General features: G+C 44.7%; 1 protein-coding gene across 1 annotated transcript in view; it reads left to right on the forward strand.

Annotated features, from left to right (window-relative positions):
- The window catches only part of CHRNA7 (cholinergic receptor nicotinic alpha 7 subunit), a 402919-nt gene extending 395472 nt beyond the window's left edge, over positions 1–7447 (forward strand). The window contains exon 10 of the mRNA XM_085644057.1: positions 4355–7447. Within this exon, the coding sequence (XP_085500183.1) occupies positions 4355–4864 (510 nt within the window). The 3' untranslated portion in view covers positions 4865–7447. The remainder of the gene's footprint in view (positions 1–4354) is intronic.
- The last annotated feature ends 16194 nt before the right edge of the window (positions 7448–23641 follow it).

Consider the following 23641-nt stretch of genomic DNA (forward strand, 5'->3'; position numbering starts at 1 on the left):
TGTTTCAATCATAACGGAGGTGGAATGGCATAATCCACAAGGAAACCATCCACTGCTTCACCATTGCAGATAAAGCAACCTCGATCATGGAACATCTCAACTTCCAACTCCACACTGATGGCAAAACCACCATAAGAGGCACCCTCACCTACAGACCTCCAGGACCTCACCCCAGCTTCTGTGACACCATTCCCAATTTCAAAACCTCGCTCTCCACTGGCTCCAAGCAGTACATCTTCCTCCAAGACCTTAATTTCCACCTCAACGATCTAGATGACATCAACCTTCTCAAAATCATGGAGACACTTGGCCTCACTCAACTATTCACCAACCCACTGCATATCGCAGAACACACTGAACCCCATCTTCATGGCCAGAGACGTTAAGTACAGCCACAGCACCAAACTCACCTGGACAGACAATGCCATCATCTACTCCACCATCACAGGTCCCCCCAGCACCACCACCAAACACCTCTCACCGAAGCTGGAGCAAAGTATCAGAGATCCATTGAACTGATACCTTCAACTCCTCTCGCCCGGTCACCTCAACCAACCTAGAACAGGCTGTCAAAGAATTTCTCTGCCTGGATCACCGACTGCACAGACATACTTGCCCCCATCAAGCCCACATCACCTAAGAGACCCTCAAAACTGTCCAGCTGGTACACCACAGAACTGAGAACTACAAATTGCAACTGCAAGCCACTTGAAAGAATGTGGCACAGCAGCAAGGACACCAAAGACCAAACCGCCTTAAAAAAATCGCTCAACTAACTCCTGGAAAAGATGAAACGGAGCACCCTTGCCAACCATATTGAGGCCAGTTCCAATTGCAGTATCAATAAATCAATCAATCAGTGATTGTTAAATGTGACCTGGGCGGTGAACTTTGCTCTGTTCACAAAGTTTGTGGAGTTTTGTGCACTCCGCGGAGCTCGTGGAGTGCAAAAACCTCCGTTTCACAAAGTGCAGCAGAGTTTTTTCCCCACTCGTGATGGCGAACAGTAAGTTCGCGATCGCGGACGGTAAGTTTTTTTGTAACTTTGCGAAATTCCACTTAGCAAAACTCCGCGAACTACGCCCAGGCCTACTACTCACCCACGAGGGTCTTACGATACTGGGAGGTTGGGGGAAGCAGGTCCTGCTGGGCGCTGAGGTTCAGTCGAAGAGCCAGGTCTTGAGATCCTTCCTGAATTGGGTCAGCGATGGGGATAGCCTGAGGTGGAGAGACATGGTGTTCGAGGCTTTGGTGGTGTGGTAGGTAAAGGATCTTCCTACAGTCCTGGTCGTGCGGATCCAAGGAATGGTGGCAAGGGACAGTTCAGTGGAGCAGAGATGACTGGTGGATACGTAGAATGAGAGATGGGGGTTCGGGTATGCTGGTCCGGTGTCATGGAGGGCATAATATGCGTGTGTGAGGAGTTTGAAGGTGATTCTTTTGTTGACTGGAAGCCAATGGAGATCTCGCAGGTGTTCGCAGATGTGGCTTCGGTGGGGGATGTCGAGGACCAGTCTGACTGTGGTGTACTGAAAATTCTGTAGTTTCCTGAGGAGTTTTAAGGTAACGCCTGCGTAGAGTGCGTTGCCGTTGTCAAGTCTGCTGTTAAGTGCGTTGGTGACTGTCTTTCTGGTCTCAGTGGGGATCCATCTGAAGGTCTTTTGAAGCAGGCAAAGGGTGTGAAAGCATGAAGAGAGAGCGCTGATCTGGCAGTTCACCATGAGTGAGGAGTCCAGTATGATGCTAAGGTCTTATGTGTGGTCCGTGGGTGTGGGGGGTTCCCAACATGGTGGACCACCAGGAGTCTTCCCAGGTGGAGATTTTGGGCCCCAGGATGAGGTCTTCTGTCTTGTCCAAGTTGAGCTTAAGGCAGTTGTATCTCATCCAGGTGGTGACGGCCTACATCTGATCATGAAAGTTGTTTCTGCCAAGTGTGGGCTCCTCAGACTCAAAACCTCACCACATGCCTACCACCTGGGACCAGCTCACCATGCAAAATTCCATGGCCTTCATGAACTCTGTCTGCTCAGGAACACCTATGGACCCCTGTCCTCACCACATTTTCAACCTGGGAGGCAAGACGATCGGTAGCAAACTCACCACCATATTCAACGCATCCATCACCACAGCCACTTTCCCATAGCAATGGAAACACGCTGAAGTCAAACCCCTTCAGAAGAAACTGTCTACCGACCCCAGTAGCCTCAAGCACTTCCATCCCACCTTTTTTCAGAGTTCAAAGGAATGTTTCAGGACAATGCAGCTCAAAGTTTCGATCCTTTAGGCAGAGATAGTGCACGGAGTTTCAGGTACATATAATATCTGGTAATTTAGCGGAGCATTTGTGGCGCAAACACGCTAATGCCTTTCGTCAGTGCTGCTTGTGGCAGAAATGCCTGACTGAAGCGGGCGAGGGAACAGACTCCACCAAATGATAAATGCAAGTGAGGAACCGACTTCTCCAAAGTATTGATTATTGATGTGGGCGAGGGACAGACTTCTCCAAGAACTGAAGTGGGTGAGGGAACAGGAATGACAAGAAGCTGCAACGCAGGACGCCGTGTTTCGAATAAAGATTGCATGCGGCATTTGTACAGTGGGTGTGGCTTATATAGAAGCCACGCCTGTCATGCTTGCGTTGCTGGCATCCGGTGGCAGGCTCCACCTATGCCCATCCCAGTATTGTAGCGCTCCATGAAATGCAGAAGCAACGTCAGGACCCCGACAGGCCTGACATTTCCAGACCTCAGAAACAGGTCAGCTGGGATCTTTCAGGAAGTGGACTTTCTGCAGCTTTTGTGTCTCCGTAACTTAATAGGAGGTCAGCCAACTGAGCCTTGGAGTCCAATTCTTTGTCTTGGGTAAAAGTGGGTGCAGGTCAAGCCCTTATGGTTCTCCACACAGGTCTCAGCATCTAGTGCAGTCCTTCTTCTGCCTTCCACAGGTCCAGTAGTTTTCTGAAGAGGGTATCCAGAGTGTTGCACATCTATGCTTGGCCCAAGGCTGTATGTAAAGTTTCTCTTAGCCCCTCCCTAACCAATAAGGTAAAAGTTGCCAGGGGTAACCCTACCATCTTTTGAAGCAGATACTGGGTGCCCTAATGCAAACAATCCCACAGTGCCTTTCTCTACGTAAATCCAAGATAGCAGAACCTTTATTCCCTTGTGCAGAGGTGCTGTGCTTATCCTAGAGGTATGGCTAGGGAAATAACCAACCCCCTCCTCCACGGTCACTCAAGACTGGTTCTACAAGCAGCTTCTCTACCACTGAGCATGGTGCCTCACTAGCTGGGAGACAAAGGCCCAGAAATTTGTATCATCTGGCTGTGAGAGTGTGAGCCTCTTTGATGATAATTAAGTTCCGGGGCATTGCCCAGATGGTCATCCTGTGAGAGGAATAAAACACCTCTCTACACCCAAGGCCTTTTTTTCAGCTCGGGTAGCATATTCACAGGCCATCATGGAGCTATTCAGCTCCTGGTAACATTTGGAAGCTCATGCTTTTAAAACAAATGTAGTACAAATCCAACTTTACCAATTAATTGGATTTGTAATAAATATTTTACAACGTCCAAGAATGTAGTTTTTAGCTGGTTCCAAGGCGGAGATAACATTATTGTATTTTAATATTAACTCCCAGTGGTTTCCTAAGGAACAGATAACCCTGTTAAAGTGAAAAAGGCTTATGGGGCCTTGTCACTGTAAGGACATATTTTACATTCACTTTTTACATGTCTTACTTTTAAATACCATACACGCTTTCCTATTAGGCTATAAGGCTTACTTAGGGGTGGCTTGTTAATATTAGAAGGAGAGTTTAGGCTCATCAAAAGATGTTATTTTGATAGGTGAAATGTATAGTTTAAACCTGCACAGTCAGGTTTCTGATAGCAGACTTGCATTGTCACCTTAGTGGTGGCACAATATGTGATTCAGTCCGCCAGTGCAATTTAACTTACATACCATATTCTAGGGACTTATAGGTAAGTTAAATATGTCAATTAGGTGTATAGTTAATTTCAACCTTTTTTTTAGAGCTGAGAGTACATGTATGTGTCCTGATTATCATAATTCCATTGCAGAGGGTCAAAAAACCGAGCAGCATCTGTCCAAAAATGGGGTGATCATGCAAAAATAGAACTTTTCCTACACTGCTCATTTAAAAAAAAAAAGTTTTTCCTAGTTAATTGCCAATTGAGGTGGATATCCATTAGAATCAATACTTCTATATACTATTCCTTGTATGAGGTATGAAAAGATTTTGAGCTTATTATTTAGTCATTGCTTCATTTTTGGTTTTGGGTGTATGGACTACTCACATTGCACTGTGCTGTGTTTGTGCTTTCTTTTTCCAGACACGAAATATCTTGCTGAATTGGTGTGCTTGGTTTCTGAGAATGAAACGGCCTGGAGAACACAAAGTGCGCTCAGCCTGCCAGCATTCTAAGCGCCGCTTTAGTACGTCAAGCGTGGAGCTGAACACTGTGAGCGGCCCACAGTCCAACAACGGCAACATGCTGTACCTTGGATTTAAAGGCCTGGAGTGTACTCCCACCACAGACTCTGGAGTAATGTGTGGAAAGATGACCTGCTCTACGTCCGAAGAAGAAACTCTTCTTCACAACATGCATCACTCAGAGGGTGATCCAGATTTAGCAAAGATATTAAATGAAGTCCGATATATTGCTAACAGGTTCCGAAGCCAAGACGAAGATGAACTTATTTGCAATGAGTGGAAATTTGCAGCCTCTGTTGTAGACCGGTTGTGCTTAGTGGCTTTCTCTGTCTTTACAATCATTTGTACAATTTCCATTTTAATGTCTGCACCACATTTTGTAGAAGCTGTATCTAAAGATTTTGCTTGACTGTGATTTGCACACAAACGAAGAAGGGGTTCTTTAGAATGAATTCAGCAGTTAATGGATCGTGGATAAAAATGCCTCCACCGGGTCAACGTACAGTTTGAATACAATAATTGCGCACATTTGATCACAAAAGAGGAGAGTCTAAAACAAAAGATGGTTTGCACTCAGATTTAGGGAATATGAATAGAGTGAGGGATAACCTTCCCCAAAATAAGAAGCACCGACATTGCCATAAGTCTACTTCTTCATCACAGTTAAAGAAAATAAAGAATACACATTAGTGTGACAGAGGGTCAACAACTATCTCCTGTGACAAACCACCTTAAAATTCAAGGATTTAAAAATGTTGTTCCCCGTTATACCTTTCGCAAAATATTTTTTTTCCATAAAAATATTCTTTGTTCAAGCAAAGACATTAGCATATCTTTCAGCTTGATGATTTTCATGCTTTTTGTTTCTGTGGTGTATTTGCAACAACCTGACGTGAACCTACCACACAGGGCTCAGCTTCTATTTACATGAACATCAGTTCATGCTTCTTTATTTTTCAAAGAGGTCCTTCACAAATTTCTTAAGAATTTAAAGGCCTAGATAAAGGGAAACTTTGCTTAAATGTTTCAACATATATTTCCTTTGTCCAGAGGCTGTACCTCTCTTAATCTATGGGTTCCATCACAATCGTGCTGATATCCCCCTCCTTGCAATAAATCTGAGCACTTCTTTATGCTACAAAGGTGCCAACTTTCTCCCTAGGAAGCCTGGACGTCCCTTAGGGACAACTGAGGTAACATCTGCTACCCCTGGCCTGCCTGTTGATGCCCCTATCACTGCCCCACAAAATCCCTGTTTTTCATTACTTTCCCCCTTCCCCCCAGCATTCAGGCAGTAAACAGCCCTATTGCGGGACAAAGCGTTTGATAACAGTTCTAGTCTGTGATGTCCTTGGAGGTCAAAGGTGAGTGATGTCATTTACGCTCTTCCTGGTTGTTTGATGAGTAGACGTTAATGGCATTAGACAATGCTGCAGTCAATCACCGAGTGCAGACCGGGCCTGAGTGAAAACAATCTTTAAACTGATAGCTGTTGTTTTCTTTGAGTGGAGAAGAGAGGCAAAGAAGGGGTTGAAATGGGCAAAGTGAGACAATATGTTTTTTGATGAGCTAACGTGTGAAACAGCTAGCAACCTGGGTTAGCTGACTGAAGAGCAAATGCAGCATCACTCGACCATTCACAGATTCACTTTGACTGAATGTAGACAATGGGCCAGGTGAACGAAATTGCGTGTTTTTGTGACTTACTAATAGCGAATTTCAGGGATTCGCTGTTAGGAAATCGCAAACTGCGGTTTACAGCAGTGTGTTTGACACTGCAAGCGATTTGCAGTGGAGGAGCAAATAGATCCGCCTCATTACTGTTCATGAGTCAGGTCGCAATTTGCGACCCAATATGGCTACAATCACAGGGTTAGTGACCCGCTGTGGTCAGTAGACCACCATGTCTGTGATTGCTTTTTAAATAAAGCTATTTATTTTTTTGTGATGCAGTCCATTTTCCTTAAAGGAAAACAGGATACATTTCAAAATATAAATGAAAAGCTACCTTTTCGTTTTTTAATAGTAGGTCTGCTCTTAAAAAATGTTTGCGCCCACAACCACAAAAAGTGTTTGCAATGGCTTACCAACAACTTGCAGTTGGTGGCAACTGCAAATGCCCTTTCCTAATAGCGACTCGCAAACCCTAATTTGTGAGTGGGTAATAAATTACTGACTTGCAAAATAAGCTTGGTACATGCCAAAAATAATATTACCAGTCAAAATTTCGTATACATCCTTCGTACATCTGGCCTAATATGCTGTACATACAACTAATTGTGAATACTATCATTTTGAACTGGCTTAGAGATACATATTATTTCCAGATTCGTCTTTTGCTTTACATACAGGAAGTAGGTAAAATGTGGTTCTGAACAGAAACACAACATATTTTTATAAAGTACTTATGTGGCATATAGATTTAACTTATGGTCCATCTTAGACATACATGCAAACTGCTTGTTGATAATGAGACGTGACTGTAGCTGGATAAACCATACTGGGACCTGAAAAGATATTCATAAAGTACCAGTTTTTAGACGTGGAAAACACAGTATCATATGTTCATCCATTTGAGTATCCTGTACATACATCATTTTGTGAATTAATAAAAGAATCAGTGATCAACACTTGTCAATAACGGACCTTATGCTTCTCAAAGGATGAGGCTAATAAATGGATTTTGGTCCAAATTGTATGGTTTAAGCTAACTCCAGCTACAAGCAAAATGACTTTTATATGAACTGATTTTATACGCCAAGAATATGTATAATATATTCCAAGTGTACTTATATGTAGAAAATGCATGTTTTATATTTGCAGAATTTATAGATATTTGTATTGTTCTTTGTGTAATCCATTTTATTATTTGTACTGTGTATAATGTGCCAAAAATTCTGTTGTGCTGGTCTGCACGGGAAGATACAGGACAGATACATTAATGATGCACCAACAAGGTGACTTCGGGCCATTTCAGAATAAACCTAGAATGAAATAGAATTTTTGTAAAGATTGATTTTTAATAAAAGCACACAAACAAGGCGAGCATTCTAAGACACACAAGATCATTGCTGCTGGTTCTGCAGCTCCAGCAGGTTCAGAGTGAGGTTCACATTTGGTCCAGTAATGAAGGTCTTCCAAGCTTAGAAGTGTCAATGAAAATCGCAGGACCGCAAGCTAAACAATTACTGCTTAAATTTAGTGTTATTGGCTGTGGCATTATTTTACCAAAATCACAGAAGCAGAACAAATTAGGGGACTCCAACATCCAGTGGCAGCCAGTAATTTTACCAGAGGGGGGATGGGCTAACCAAGCAAAAATATATAATCGCTTACACCCATGCATTCACACACGTGCACACACACACCCATTTACAATACTCACTCAGAAATACAAATCCATCCATACATGCATCCTCACATGCTCACACGCATGCACCAAACTCTAGAGGGAAGCCTTGGACGTTCCAGGAGGATTGGGACTGCTGCCTTCACTCATCGGCCAGCTTAATGTTAGCCGATGAGGGAAGGTAGCAGTCCCTCACCCGTCACGGAGTAGTATGGGGTCAGTGAAACTGCTGACCCCACTCCACTCTGTGACGAAGTGTCAATGATTGATATTTGGCCCCAGGCATTTTAGGTCCCAGGCAAACAGTGACACTACCTCCTCCTTACGAGGGGGTGGGCCTCAAGGCACTTTTGCCAGGTTGAGGTGGTCAAGCTCACAGGTCTGTGAAATCCTCAGCCTGGGAAGATTGAGATCAGGCAGCCAGGACGATACATATTTAGCGCATGTCTAGCTCTTGGCTTCCTGACGGAACAAAAAGAGCGCCTGTTAGTATGATCTTTGTTAAACCTTACAGACACTATTCTTGTAATGTTATGTTAATGAATCTTGTAGAGTGCTCGGATACCCATGGGGTGTCTTTGTGCTAGCTGAGATATCTACAAGGAGGGAATGAAAGAAAAAGTGTTCAAAAAGCATAAAGCAAAGTTTGAAGAGATTTCCTGAAGGCAAGTAGATTGGGCATGGCTTTATTATATAAGGGAAGGCATTCCAGGCTTTAATTGCCCCAAAGGCAAATCCTCGGCCTCTCCACTTCAAAGAACTGAATCTGTGGACTGCAAGTAGATTGGCAGAGGAAGAGCGTAGAGACCTGAATGGTACATACAGGGTAAAGGCGTTCCTGAAGAAGGCCAGGCCTTGATCATGAAGTGCTTTGTAGACAAGACAAAGTGCCTTGAAGATGATTTAGGATCTGACCGGCAGCTAATGAAAAGATATGATCACTTGGGAAATTCAGTGATGTCGCTGAATCTTGAGAAGCAGATATGGTGCAGTTTTTTGTAATGTCTGTAATTTATTAAGTGGTGTGAATTCAGGTACAGTCCATTGCAGTAGTAGATTTTCGATAGAGTTAAGGAGGTGACTACTGGTTTTTGTAGCTGAGAGGGAATGAAATGTAGAATCTTCTTTATAGTTTTGAGAATGAACAAAGCAGCAGATGTGGCTGGGTTAATTTTGTTGTGATACGACAAAGTGTCGTTGAGCAACACGCCTAGATTTTTGGCCACCTTAACCGGGTTAGGTAGTGAGCCCAACTCAGCTGGCCACCAATGAGGGGACCAGAAAGACGGCTATGCTCTGAACAGTAGCACCTCCTACTGGAGTTGAACTTGAGGTAATTGTATGCTATCCAGGAGCTGACAGCTGTCATGCAGTTAGAAAACCTGGCAGGCTTGTTTTTATCTTGGGAGGCTACAGAGACGTCAATTTACATATCATCAGCGTAGGATGTTCGGGCAAAATTGAAGGAACGGATAAGCTCAGCCGGGGGGGTAATATAAAGATTGAAATGAGAAACAGCGAGCAAGGGCTCGGGGGACCCCACAAGGAAAAGAGAAAGAGGAGGAATTAAAGTCAGAGAGACCGACAGAGTTTTTGTGGTCAGAGAAGCATTACTTGATCAGTTCCCTAGCAGCTTCTGTCACCCCGAGTCTACCCAGCGGTTCCCTCAGCAGCCTGTAATGAACAGTATGAAAAGGATCAAAGGCTGCTGATAGGTCAAGCAGGATCAGGGCAGCTCTGCACCCTGATCAGCAGCAGTCTGTGCAGGTATGCACGGTGGGGTGGGGCAGATGTGGACATACGACAGAATAGGATTTTTTTATTTATTAATTTTTCTGTCTACTTGCCCGCCCACCGCACTTACCTGCATGGACCACCGCTGGTCCTGATCAAGCACCGTTCTGATCGACTCAATTCCCTTGATGAATTCAGTCTCTGTACTGTGCTCGCCACAGAAGCCGAATTGGGCGGGATCAAGGAGGCTGTTAACCTGAATGTGCTTAGTCAACTGGATGTTGAGAACTTTTTCAATGATTTTAGTCGGCAAAGGTAAGCAGGAAATTGGACGGTACCTACTCGGATCACGATGATCGAGCGAAGGACTTTTCAGGAGTGGATGGATCGAAACTTTCTTCTAGGCCGAGGGCAAAACACCTGACAGACATATAAGGCAAAATAATTCTGTCAGGGAGACCCGACTGTATCAGCAACGAGACTGGCAACGTTAGGAGGGCAGGGATCACCCAGCGAGCCCGATTTAAGCAGAGATGTAACCTCAGCACTCGAGGGAGGTGAAAAAATACTAAGTGAGGGAGTGATAATCAGGGATGAGGTTGACTGGAAACTGGAGGAAGGTGTAGAATAGAAAGAAGAAAAGTTGTTATATGCCTCGCCCACTTCCAATCAAAAAGTGTCTGCTAATAAGTTGCAAAAACACTATGGGGCTGATTCACAGAACTAACTTAAGACAAAATCCTAAACTTACTACTTTTGGTATTCACAGAAGTTAGGATTTTATCTTAAGTTTGTCTTAAGACAAACTCAAGACGAACTTAAGACAGACTTAAGACAGACTTAAGACAAACTTAAGACAGACTTAAGACAGACTTAAGACAGACTTAAGACAAACTTAAGACAAAATCCTAACTTAAGTCTGTCTTAAGTCTGTCTTAAGTCTGTCTTAAGTTTGTCTTAAGTCTGTCTTAAGTCTGTCTTAAGTTTGTCTTAAGTCTGTCTCAAGTCTGTCTTAAGTTTGTCTTAAGACAAACTTAAGACAAAACCCTAACTTCTGTGAATACCAAAAGTAGTAAGTTTAGGATTTTGTCTTAAGTTAGTTCTGTGAATCAGGCCCTGAGTGCAGTCTGTGATTATGGAAAAAGTATTGGTCGTGAGTTTTCTGACAGTTGCAAACAATTATTTTGTAAAGATAATGGCTGCCTCAATTTTAGCGGTGAAGTATGCAGTTTTTTAATTGCGAATTAAGACCTTTTACCTAGCCAGACAAAGTTTGTGATTGGACTTTTCCAGGTCATCATAACTGATCCTCCAGCAGTTTTCCTGCCTCCTGCACGCCTGTTTAAGGGCCTCTAGATCATCAGAAAACCACATGGCTGATGGATTTTGCCATGTGATCCTCATTTTTTAAGAGGTGCAAGAGTAACAACTGCCGTGTTGAGCCAGTTGGTGTAGTCGGAGACTGGCGAGTTGACGTCGCAAGTGAAAGCTGGAAGAGTAGAGACGAGCAGATGCGAGAGTGACGAAGCTGGAAATTTTTTCCAAGTGCTAGATAGAGTCCAGGATGGTCTTGCCTGGATCGATGTGCTAGATTTATTAAGTCAAATATCAAAAAGAATGGCCCTATGGTTGGACCAGACAATCAGGAGCAGTCTAATATTTCCAAGAAGAGGGTTATTGGAAAATATGCCATCCAGAGTGTGACCAGCTAGATTTGAAGGGCCCATTACTAGCTGATCTAAACCAAACTAGGACAGTGTCTGAAGTAGAGCTGCATTGTCATACTTGCTCGGGATATCAAGATAGAAATTAAAATCACCAAGGACCATTAGGTCACTTTTCAGAATGTCGGCTTCAAGGAGCTGACTGATGTCCTGGGAGAAGACCGCTTACAGTCCAGGAGGGCGTTAAATGAGAATACCTTGGAAAGACTGCTGGACAAATGGGCGCCGAAGAGAAGAGCTTCACGGAGCGGTGATGAGAGAGGACTACAGTGAAGGTAAAGGTCAGAAGAGTGGATAATTGCCAGTCCACCTCCGGGCAAGTGAGGTGTGATGGGTGTCCAAAAAGAGAGCAAATTCAGTGCTGTGATACTAGCGAATGAACATTCAAAGGAACGCATAACATGGTGAACCAAGCTGTTGTTTCTTGGTCATGAAGAAGGGTGAGGGCACGGTGTCAGACAAGCTGTGAATAGTATTATCGACTGAGTTAGGCTTAGGGACAGTCAGAATGAAGCCACATGTGCGGCATATGCAGGGAAAGGAAGAACGTAGGGAAAAAAGATTGAAACAATCGCAATTCCTAAAGTTACCTAAGCGGTTGAGTGCAAGAAGTGAGTCTCATGAGTAGGTAATACCAGCTGGAGAATTCAACGAGGAGGAGGCAGAGTGGCTGGCGCTGTATGCTGTCCGTGCACGGACGGGCGCAGACGGTCTTGCCTCAAGCGTGCCTTTAGCACAAAAGCGGTGCCCGCTGCAAGCGTCAGTTGCGCGGATGCACTGACTCAAGTGGACTGCCTTGAGAAAAGGGGGCAGGGCAGGAGGCATGGCTTGCTCGCGTGGTAGTGCAGCAGGCACAGATTAAAACAGATGGACAAGGTAAACAGGGACTAAAAATGAGGGTCCAGCAACTCGATTGCTGTTCCAGGCTAGTCTATAGGCAGCAAACTACTGGTAACATAAAGTAAGTGTGAAGAAAAAGTGAAAAAGCAGAAGCATAAAATGATTTTTAAAAAACGGGTGAAACCCGTGCCAGTATGGCCCACGCACTGAGCCAGGGAGCCAGGCACCCCCCAAAAGAATATTGGCTGTGCCGACCTACAAGGGAGGTAAACGTGCGAGCGAACCAGAAACCAGGTGCAGCACTCCTGGCGAGGACGTGGCCCACCTGCCCGTATGAACGGACCGCGGCAGCCAACAACTACAAAAAGCAAACAAATAATAAAATAAGGCTTACATACATTTTAAAGATTAATGTGGCAATTGAATACATCATTGAGACTACAAAGCAGTCTACAGCATTTGCAATCAACTATCTCTACTCCTAGATCCCGCCCTTTTAGTGGATTGACATAGAAAACAATGATGAGATTGAAACAAACTGACAAACAGAGCTACTTCTGCCTTGTCAGATTTTAAAGTCATGTCAGGCACCTTAACACTGTAAACACAAAGCCCAGTCAACACATGTTCTGGTTAATGCACACATTATTAGAAATTTTGCAAAATTGATTTACCCAGGACTTGTTCTTTACGAGAGTTGTCAGAAGCAGAGCGGAGTTAGCCAGCCCCTCCACCCTCCTAAATTAATAAAAAAATAAAAAAGAAGGCACTTACCTGCGAGGCTGCGTCCTCATCTGCCTGACCACTCTCCTTCCTGCTCCTCGCCATCCTTGCCGTCCTCCTCCTCCTATGAAAAAACCCTACGTCCTGCGTCTCCTATTTCCACTGTAGTCAGTTTAACCCTACAGACATTTCTCTTACATATATTGACATACAGATAAAGGAAACACACACGTTTGTTGAATCCACTTGCTGTTGTTTTTCTTTTCTCCCAGTATGATTGATGGTGGTAAGGCATATTTTGGAAGCAGAATATGAGACAAACTTAATTGAGCAGTGCAGAGCACTAGCCTATATTTGTAACTGGTTGCTGACTACTTACTAAAACGGGAGAAAGTTATCCTCCATAATGCCACTTACCTACTCCAGCAATAGCTGTCGCCTGTCTAGTAGAACCAATGATCAGTGTCAATAGAATAGACATAGTTGCCGGCATTTAGTGGTCAGTTTAAAAAACATCATTCAAAAGTGATGGCCCAAGACAAAGTTCAACAATGTTCTCATAACTTGCTGTAGCCTGGAACTACCCACCTTTGCATCTCAGGCAATCACCGTCACTGTCTCATTTCAGGAAGGACCTCAAGACCTGGCTCTGCGAATGAACTGCAGTAACCCCCACCCCCAGCACCTTGAGACCCTCACGGATGATTAGTCGTGCTTTACAAGAACCCTGATTAATTGATTGAAAGGCTAAAGCCACAGACGTAATATTAAACACCAACAAATCCAATACCTTTACACTTTTCCATACAAATGCAAAGTCTAGAATTTACTCCTAATTTGAAAGTGGATTACTAAATGTTGCTTTCTTCAACAAGAGACTCCAAATGTGAACCAATAACGTATACTGCTTCAACGATTCCCCATGAGGCACAATTGCTGTTTAAAGGGGCGTAGGTGTAAAATGCCAAGGCATGCCTTCGGCGTAATCGTATTGCTGCAGTTAAAAGTATATTTCCATATGAATGAATGCAGGGCAATAGAATTTAATGTATGCTATTTGCCTAAATTGCTCCCTACCATTAATAAAAGTAAAGGCAGTGAAATGCAAACAGCCTAGGTTAGAGCTGCATACATCGCTTATCGGTATTCCGACCTATGGAGATTAGGCAGGTTGTTTGTGAGTCCTATACTTTAAAAGGCTGTGGGTGGCTTCATGTTACTGCTCTTCACTTGTGCCTGTCTTGCTGCATTTCTTATATCATCTAAACAGTAATTAGAAGATTTGAATAATGCAAACTTCATGTAGACAATGGGGCAGCAGCAGTCTATAAGTACTGGTACTGGTCTATTGCCATCAACATTTCACTGTCCAAATCTCTCCTGCCTACACTGAGGACATGTTGAGAGTGCAGGGGAATGAGTAAGGCAGATGCTGCTGCGAATGAAAACAACAGGCTTCCCCAGTCCCCCTCCCTCCTTTTCCGGATCCCACTGTCCCTAGTATTTATACATAGGCAGAACCTTCAAAAGAGTGAGCAGGGAAACCCCGCTGATCCTGTTTGCTATTTGTTGTTGTTTATCTATGTTTCAAATTGTTGTGTATCAATAGCATCATTTTCTGTATCATTCAACAGTCTTATCTCAAAACATGAGAGAGCCCTTTGCTCAGCTGGCTCCTGTCCTCCATATGCCCGGGTTGCCTTCTCTATACATCTAAGGTAATGTGATGAGACTTGTGATATATTATTAATAGATTCCTCCTCTGACCGTGTCTTCCCACTAACCTCCCCTTTCCCCACTACCTATGTTCTACTGTATGTTATTGTCTCTCGGGCTCCATGTTCCCACAATCTACACCCAGGTGTAACAGCCCTAGGGTACTGTTCTGCCAGAAGTGAGCATGTTGGTCAGTTCTTTCTGAAGGTTCATGGCAAGGCTCTTTTTTTTTTAAGGATGTGTTTGCAATACATGCTAATGAAATATGGATATGGGAAGTTTCTCCTGCTATCAGCCAATTCCCTATTGGAATTATTGAAGGACTTTGTGCGGGAAAATATTATTTCCAGGTTTTATGGATTTATAGCTAAGCTTAATGAAGGCTCACTCCTTGCACAGGCGACAGGGACAAAGTTATTATGAGCAAGTAAAGATATTTGCTTTCCAATATGAATTTGAATACCATTGTTAACTGTGAAACTAGCGAGAGCATGACGATTCCTGGATAAAATTCTACCAGTACTGTTTTTTTATTTCCTTTTTGTATAATTGTTTTAATCTGTTTAAGTTGTGTATTACCTTTTATTAATACTCACGTTTTTATGATTGTGAATCAATAAACCACAATACCTATTAAATACTTCATGCATGATGTGAATTATTTTTCATGTAATGTGTGTTCCTACTTTTATCCCATCTTTCTCTAGCTGCTTCACCTCCTCTTTATTTTTAACTTGTTCTAATCACCTCTGCTTCCTAGTCATGTGCCATCATTTTTTCTGACCAAAGTCAATCTACCAGCCCAAACAATCAGTTTACTGAACTTAATGAAAAACATGAAGGAGTGTTAAAATAATCATTACAACCATCCCTTCCCTTACTTTGCCTTTGCCTTCACCTTTGCCTTTGCCTTTGCCTTCGCCTTTGCTTCCCTTCCCTTCCTTTCCCTTCTCTTCCCTTCCCTTCCCTTTCCTTCCCTTCCCTTCCCTTCCCTTCCCTTCCCTTCCCTTCCCTTCCCTTGCCTTCGCCTTCACTTTCGCCTTCCCTTCCTTTCCTTTCCCTTCCCTTCCTTCCCTTCCCTATCCTTCCCTTCCCTTCTCTTCCCTTGCCTTCGCCTTCACTTTCGCCTTCCCTTCCTTTCCTTTCCTTTCCCTTCCCTTCCCTTGCCCTGGCCCTGGCCTTGGCCTTGGCCCTGGTCCTGGTCGTTACCCTGGCCTTGGCCCGGGCCCTGGCCTTGCCTTACTTGCCACACCCCTCCTCCTAACCATTGCTTTCCCACAAATCTCGGAAGATGCCCTATCTGATGATGTTATTCAACAAAAATGTGGGCTTTTCAATTCATTCTGAAGCTTGCAATATCAGAGCAGATGTGAATATGAATGACATTCCATGCTCTTGTGGCACCTCTGGAAATAAATAGATGTTTGAGTGTGCTCATTACTATATCTTGAACCCTCCCACCCCTGATTGGAGTCAACCTCTTATCTCCCAAAGGTCAAACTTCTCAGTGTTGACTGAGGACAAACTAAATGGGAGTGACAAACTTGGAGTGGAGTAAGACAGTGAGAGATCCACAAATTCAACGGCAAGAGAGGATGTGATATGATCAAAATGTTGAATACAAGTGGTCAGTCAGTCAAAATAGAAGTATATTTGGACTAGTTAGTCCTTAAATATTTAAAATCTCCATAAATACAGACTCTTAAAATCTCATATCTTAAAAAATCTATCACAAAATTCATACAGTTAATATTTTCTAAACAAGCGTTTCAGTTTTATTCACAATTAAGAATTTTTTTAACTTTTTGAATAAACTTCCTCATCGCACAAGCTATATCTTTACTTGTTTCAGTTAGAAGATCTACTGCTTGTACCCTATTTTTAATACCATACTTTTTAAAGAATTGGGCATAAGAACACTTTCTGTATATCCAACACCTTCTGACAGTCAAATAAAATATGTAATATATCGCACGTAGTTCCCAGACTACAAACACATTAGCAAGGGCTAACACCAGTTCTTAATCTTAGCAATTCTCTTCCTATCTGCTGGGACACTAATTTATGAATATAAGGGAAATGTTGCTCATTTTGCCACGAGTTTGCCATAAAACGTACAGATTTTTTCCCCTTGAGATAATCTCGATTGTGAGCTCAAGAGATTTCTCTCCCATGGGCCCTGTGAAGTAATCTAATAGTAATCCCAAGGGCCACACTTACCAGTGGCCCGCAATATCGAGTTAATAATAAGCAGTTGGCAACGAGGAAGGTTCAAGCGTTTATTGGCCACAACAGAACTCTACATAGAGGAGCCCCATCGAACCTCACCCAGAAGGTGTGCCGACGAGGACTGCTGGCTCCTTGACAGAACAACACTTATATACATTACAGATTCGGCATACAAAGCATTGCAAGTGGGAAAGTACCAGTTAGTCCTAGAGCTCCTAAATGAGTTCATACCATCTGCCCGTATAAGGTTACTATCTTGTTCAAAGAAGGTCGGCCGGGTGACTCCCTTTCGTCTCGGGCACAGACGTATTTAGCTTAGTACTCCCTTCAGCAGATGTGACCTTGAGCCTCGGCCGTAAATACAATTCACCCTGTCTTTAGGCTGGTACAAGCTAAATCATACAGATAGTGTTAACAGAGAGTCACGTGACCTAGGCCTAGTCAGTCGCGATCCAATATGGCTGAACTATGGCTTTTCGGCCCTTTCTATCATGCTGAATACTATAGAGAATAGGCCATCTTAAGAAGCGGTTCTATGGACATATGGGGGAACATAACCCTAGATACGTTATGCTAACTTCATATACTGGCCTGAATCCCACAGAACGGCCCTTTTTAGCATAATGTAGCTATTCTTCGAAAATTCCCTCGTCTATTTGCATTATGTCTTGTATCTCCTTCTGGACTAGTTGAGCATTCATCTTACTAGGGCCGGTTTTAGGAGTTGGTAAGGCCAGGCGGACTTGGGTGGCACAATAGGAACAACAGGCGGGCCCACATTGGATGCAGATACAACAAGTGAAAAGAAAACCCCCTATTCCTAAAAGGCACATGAAGATCTTCCAACCCCAAGTGGTAAGGAGACAACAAAACCAACCTGAAATAGACCAGGTTCCGGTCTCCGTGTGAATCTCGGATGCCAACCGATGTAACTTCTGTATGGCCAGATGGACTGAGGGGGCGGAGTCAGGTATATATACACAGCAGGAGCTGCCAATCACTCTACATGCTCCCCCACGGTCGGCTAGAATGACATCTAAAACAAGGCGGTTCTGAAGCGTCACAAGTCGGGTCGCTTGAAGCTCGACTGTGATATTAGTCAGTATACCCGCAGTGGTATTTATTACTCCTTCCACCACTCGGGACAGTCTCCTAATTTCTTTACTGGTTATAATGGGTCCCCATATAGGCAGGACTCCCTTTATAATATCGACAAAGTGTGTGGCAGGGGTATCAGTCTGGTCAGTGGCATCTCCGTCAGTGTTTACTGAGTTTAAGCTTCGCCGATTCAGTGAATGAGACCGGTGATAATCCGAAGGTGCTATATAAACAGGAGGATATAGGAAGGACAAATAACATTTACCTGACCATCCTCTTGGAAGCCAAGTGTAAGCATTTTCTCCACATACAAAATATACATTCGGAGGGGTGAGTATAGGCGGGCTGCTAAACGTGCGTAAGCTATAGCTATAGTTACATCTACTGTAACCAACAGTTAAATGGCCAGTACCATGTATGCAAAAGGAGGACGTGCTGTTCAGCACAGGGACCGGGATGACTTTGTCATTTGACACATTCCGCTCCTGGAAATATCTAAAATATTCGGTAAAATTGAAGGACACGAAATCCGATACCTCATCCCTTAACCAGGTGTCATTCTCATGTTCCATATATACATTCATGCAAGCGGTAGGATCCAGAGTACCGTCCGTACCTTCAGCGTTTGGGGTGAATCCCTGGTGTCTTTCTATATAGGCCAGAATCAAATCATAGTCTTTTTCTGAAAATCGGTGACTATCAACAGCGTAATGTTCATACATCATTGACAATAATCTGAACCATGCTTCACAACTGCCTAAATATGACAATGGCATTGAAATGAACAGATCATGCTTGTGCATCACCGAAGGGAGGAGCTCACATACCCAGCAGTTTGTGGTATTCGTTGAACTGTGGGTTTGGTGCAACATTTCAATGAAGGCATTGTATACATAGGTCTGGCGGTGTCTTTCTTTATGCGGGCCAAAAGTCTGAAAATGGTGCTCTTCGGGGACGGGAGTGGTAGCTATCAGGGTATGTACAGGATAACGGAGCTCTAGATAAATGAACATTCCTAAACATGACATTAATGAAACAATTATTATGACAATAAAAACAATCTTGGCACGCAAGCTCCAAGTAGAAAACATTGGCAAATGTGGGTGCAAAGGGCGGTGTACTATGGGACGCTCCTCCTCAGGGGCAAAGCGACCAAAAGGGTACATTCTCACTAAAAGTCCATTTATAAGCTCGGAAAAACAGAAAATCTACAAGCAGTCCAACCTGCCGGAGGGTGCTTCTTTCCTGTGTCCGTTATAGAGCCTCACAGGCAGACTCCTATTGTTCCAGGTAATTTCAAAGAAAAGGAAGACTCCACCTGGGCCCAACCAGTCTACCAATGTCTCTCTCTTCTTTCTGAACAGAGCAATATCAAAAAGTTCCAAGCTCTCAGCGGGTTCAGTCCAGTGTTTTTACTTATTCCCAGAGGCTACCCAGATCTCTCACTCTCGTTCTCTAGCCTGAGCTGGGGTCTTTGCTTTCGGTCGGGCCGCAGGTTATAGCGAACGTGACCCGGTGTTTCAGGATTTACGAAAAGAACAGGCACAGTGGGGTCAGGTAAAGGATTGGGTGTGTGACTTCTCTTGTCACCCGTTGTGGCCCCAGATGCCTGATTACCTTTCACAGATGTCGCTGAACTCACGACACCCTCCTCTCGCCCATCCGTTTCTCCTTGGGCGTCCGGGGAAGGTGACTCTCCGGCTGACTTGCTACTTTCGGGTCTCAACACCTCACTTTGGTCCCACTGGTCATCCGGCAAGGGGTGAGGAACCTTTTTGAGGTGGGACACATGTATCCAGTGCCGCTTCCCTTCGACCTTCACAGCCGTCCTTGTGGCCAGGAGCACCTGGAAAGGCTTGGTCCAGCGTGGGTCTAGACTCGATTTCCGTTGGTAGTTCCGAACCAGAACCCACTGTCCAGGCTCCACACCGTGTCCGGGACCCTCCGGCAGAGGCTGCAGGGCTGCTGTTATCTGTTGATGAATGGAACGAAGATCTTTAGTTAGTGTATAAAGGTAGTCTGCCAACATAGGGTACTCAATGTCTCTAAGGGATTTTGGTCGAGGCACGCCCCATACATTAGCGGGCCTACCAAATATCACCTCATATGGTGATATTCCACTACGGGAGTGAGGAGTGGTCCTTACAGATAGTAAAGCTAGAGGTAAGTGATCGGGCCACTTTAGACCTGTGGTGTCCTGCAACTTGGCCAGTTTTAATTTCAGGATTCCATTATATTTTTCCACCAATACTGCTGATTGGGGATGGCGAGCCGCATGGAACTTCTGCTGTATCGCCAGGCTCTTGCAAACATGTTTAACCAAATCAGCATTGAAATGTGTCCCATTGTCACTCCAAATCACCCGGGGTACCCCATAGCGGGGAAATAATTCTTTTACCAAGGCCTTCGCAGTGGCTAAGGCAGTATTCTCCTTGGTAGGGTACGCCTCCACCCACTTGCTGAACGTACAGACCACCACCAAAACATACTTAAGATTATTAACCCGTTCAAACTGAATGAAGTCCATTTGTAGTACCTCAAAGGGCAAGGTGGGTGGCGCGAAGCTACCAGTCAAAACAGGGATACTACCCCCCGGATTATGCTTTAGACAAATCATGCAATTCTGAACTAAATGCTTCGCAGCCCTGTGAATGTTGGTATTATACCACACAGGATCCAGGATTGCGCAAATGTATTGAATTCCCACATGTGCCGGACTGTGTGCCATGGACACAACTACAGTCACAAAGGCGTTCGGTAGCAGCCACCTACACCTTTCCGATAGATCAACCCAACATCCATTGTTATCCAGCTTCCCTATCTGCTCCTGCCAGTATTGTAGTTCTTCAGGGGTCGCTTCTGATTGCAAGTCTCTTATGCTGTCTATAGTGTTACTGAATGCCTCCGCTTCTATCATCCCAGTATGAGGACTTGCTACAAACATGGAGGTGGTATTAGATTGGGCAGTCTCCTTAGGGATTCTGTCTGCAAAGGAATTACCTTTTCCCACATCATCAACTACGGCTTTGTGCGCACTGCACTTAACAACTGCTATAGCTTGGGGCAGGGTCAGGGCGGCTATCAATCTCAACACCAATTGACCATTCTGTATCTTTTGTCCATGAGATGTAAGGAAACCTCTCTCCGCCCATAATCTTCCAAAGCTATGTGCTACGCCGAAGGCTTACTGGCTATCGGTGTAGACATTTATCCTCAACCCTTCACCCAATTCACAAGCCCTTAGTAGTGCGACTAACTCGGCAGCTTGGGCCGATCGATAAGGTACCTTAGCCGTCTCAACTACTGTTTGCAACGTGGTTATTGCATAAGCGGCAGTTGTAGTGCCATTAGGTAGCCGAAAACATGAGCCATCGACATACAATTCCCCTTGAGGGTCAGATAAAGGAATGTCTGTCAAATCTATCCGCCCCTTCGTTTCCTCTTCTGTCCGAAATATGCAATCATGTATATCTTGACCATGATCTTCCGGGGAAGGGGTAATAGCGTAGCAGGGTTCAAGGTGACGCAACGTTTTATAGTAATGTGTGGTGCAAACAGGGTCAATTCGTACCCTGTAAGACACGCACTAGTTAAGTGCTGAGTCTGTGTCCTGTTCAATAATACGTCCACAGCGTGGGGCACCATCACTGTCAGGTCCGTATTCAGGACGAGCCCTTCCGATTGTCGGATCGCCACCGCAACCGCTGCCGTGGCTCTCAGACAACTAGGAAGTGCCCTGGCGACATTATCCAATACCGCCGAAAAGTATGCACAAGGTCTTTGCTTACAACCAAATCCTTGTGTTAACACTGAAAGCGAGCAACCGTCCACCTCGTGCACATAGAGTACAAAAGGCTTCCGGTAATCAGGGGTGCCAAGCACAGGAGCAGAGCAAAGAGCAGATTTCAGAGCAACAAAAGCATTCTGACATTCAGCTGTCCAAGGTAAATGTTCATGCACGTCTTTAGTCGTTAAATGCAAGAAAGGTTTAGTCAATAGGGAATAGTTAGGGATCCATTGGCGACAGTAAGAAGTTATACCAAGCAAAGCGCGGACATCACGTTGCGTGCAAGGAACAGGCATGTTAGATATGGTTAGAATACGATCAGGGGTTAGCCGTCGTCCCTCCTTCGACAGGAGATGACCAAGATAGGTCACCTCCGGTCGACAATATTGAAATTTAGACAACGACACGTTGTTACCATGGTCTGCCAGGTGCTGTAATAACGCAGACGTCGCCAGTCGGCAACCATGCTCAGTATCAGAGGCCACTAGAAGATCATCCACATATTGCACCAAAACATTACCGGGGGCAATGTTAATGTGTCCAACAAGGTTTTAAGCGCTTGGCTATAGATACTAGGACTCTCTGTATAGCCCTGTGGGGCGCGACAAAATCTGAAGCTGCGACCCCCTAAAGAGAATCCGAAAAGATAACGGCTATCTTGATGTATGGGAATACTGAAAAAAGCGTTTTTCAAATCTATAACAGAGAAAAATGTAGCCGTCGGGGGTATCATAGTCAGGATAGTAGTGATGTCAGGCACTACAGGATATTGGGGTACAACAATCTTGTTGATTTCTCGCAGGTCAATCACAAAACGATAAGTGTCAGCATAATCAGGACTCTGATCTATCGGGGCCCGTTTAAGAATAGGAAGAATAGGGCTGTTGCACGTGTTAGAAGCCGTCTCTTCCACCACCCCCATACGGATCAAATCATGAACAATGGACAGTAATGCCCGCTCACCTGCGGGGGCAATCTTATACTGCGGAGCTCTGGGTAATCAACCTTTTTTTTTCAGAGTGATCGAAACGGGTGGTATGTTCAACAACCCTACATCCGTATCTCCAGTAGCCCAGAGACTCTGTGGAATCTTGGCAAGCTCGGGGGGCAAAGGGTCCGTTTTAGAGAAACATTGCGCAGAGGGAGGTAGGGGTTTCCTAATTGTTAGGTAAACACCATCAGGAGAGCAATAAATGCGGGCATACAGCCTCTTCAGTATGTCCATACCCAAAAGATTCTCTCCACATTGCGAGGTCAGAAGGAACGGTGAGTCAATTGAAATCGGCCCCAGGTTAAGAGAAAGAGGTTGGGAGACGGGGCTTACCACTGGAGTTCCGGAGAAACCGACAGACACATTATTCTGGCCAGACAGAGCAGCCCCAGGGACGAGGGCGTGTGAAACAGAACTATTCATAGCCCCAGTGTCAACTAGAAACTTACCCGATGCATCCATTAGACGAGCATGTACATAAGGTCCGTTTTGATCGATCGGAATTGACACGCGTCCCTCACTCTGTCCTCGGCATCCCTATGCCTCCCCATAGCCTGCCGAGTCACTACTTACGCATCCTTCATTATAGTACTGCTTTCCTTGACCATGATCAAAACAATTCTGGCTAGCCTCACCTTGCTCCACTCCATCTTGTCTCGTATATCCACCCCGACGACCACCTCCTCGGCCTCTTCCTTGACCTCTCGAAACCCCGTTCTGTGCCTGCAGCAGTGGACACTGTGCTCGCCAGTGCCCTTCCTGCTTACAGAAGGCACACTGGTTTATTCCTAAATCAGTTCACCCCCCACCTTGTCCGGGCCCCGCCCCTCGCGGGGCGTAATTCTGTGTTCCCCTACCCCTACCGCGTCCCCTCTCAACTTGCTGTAACAAAACCCTGGTCTTCAAGTCCTTTGACCTCTTCTCCGTCTTCTCCTTACTCTCATTCTCCCGGTTCTCATAATATTGGGCCCTGCTCAGAATGGTCGAGGGGGTTG

The sequence above is a fragment of the Triturus cristatus genome, chromosome 3_1 (genome assembly GCF_964204655.1).
Source record: "Triturus cristatus chromosome 3_1, aTriCri1.1, whole genome shotgun sequence".
In the NCBI taxonomy this organism is placed as follows: Eukaryota; Metazoa; Chordata; class Amphibia; order Caudata; family Salamandridae; genus Triturus; species Triturus cristatus.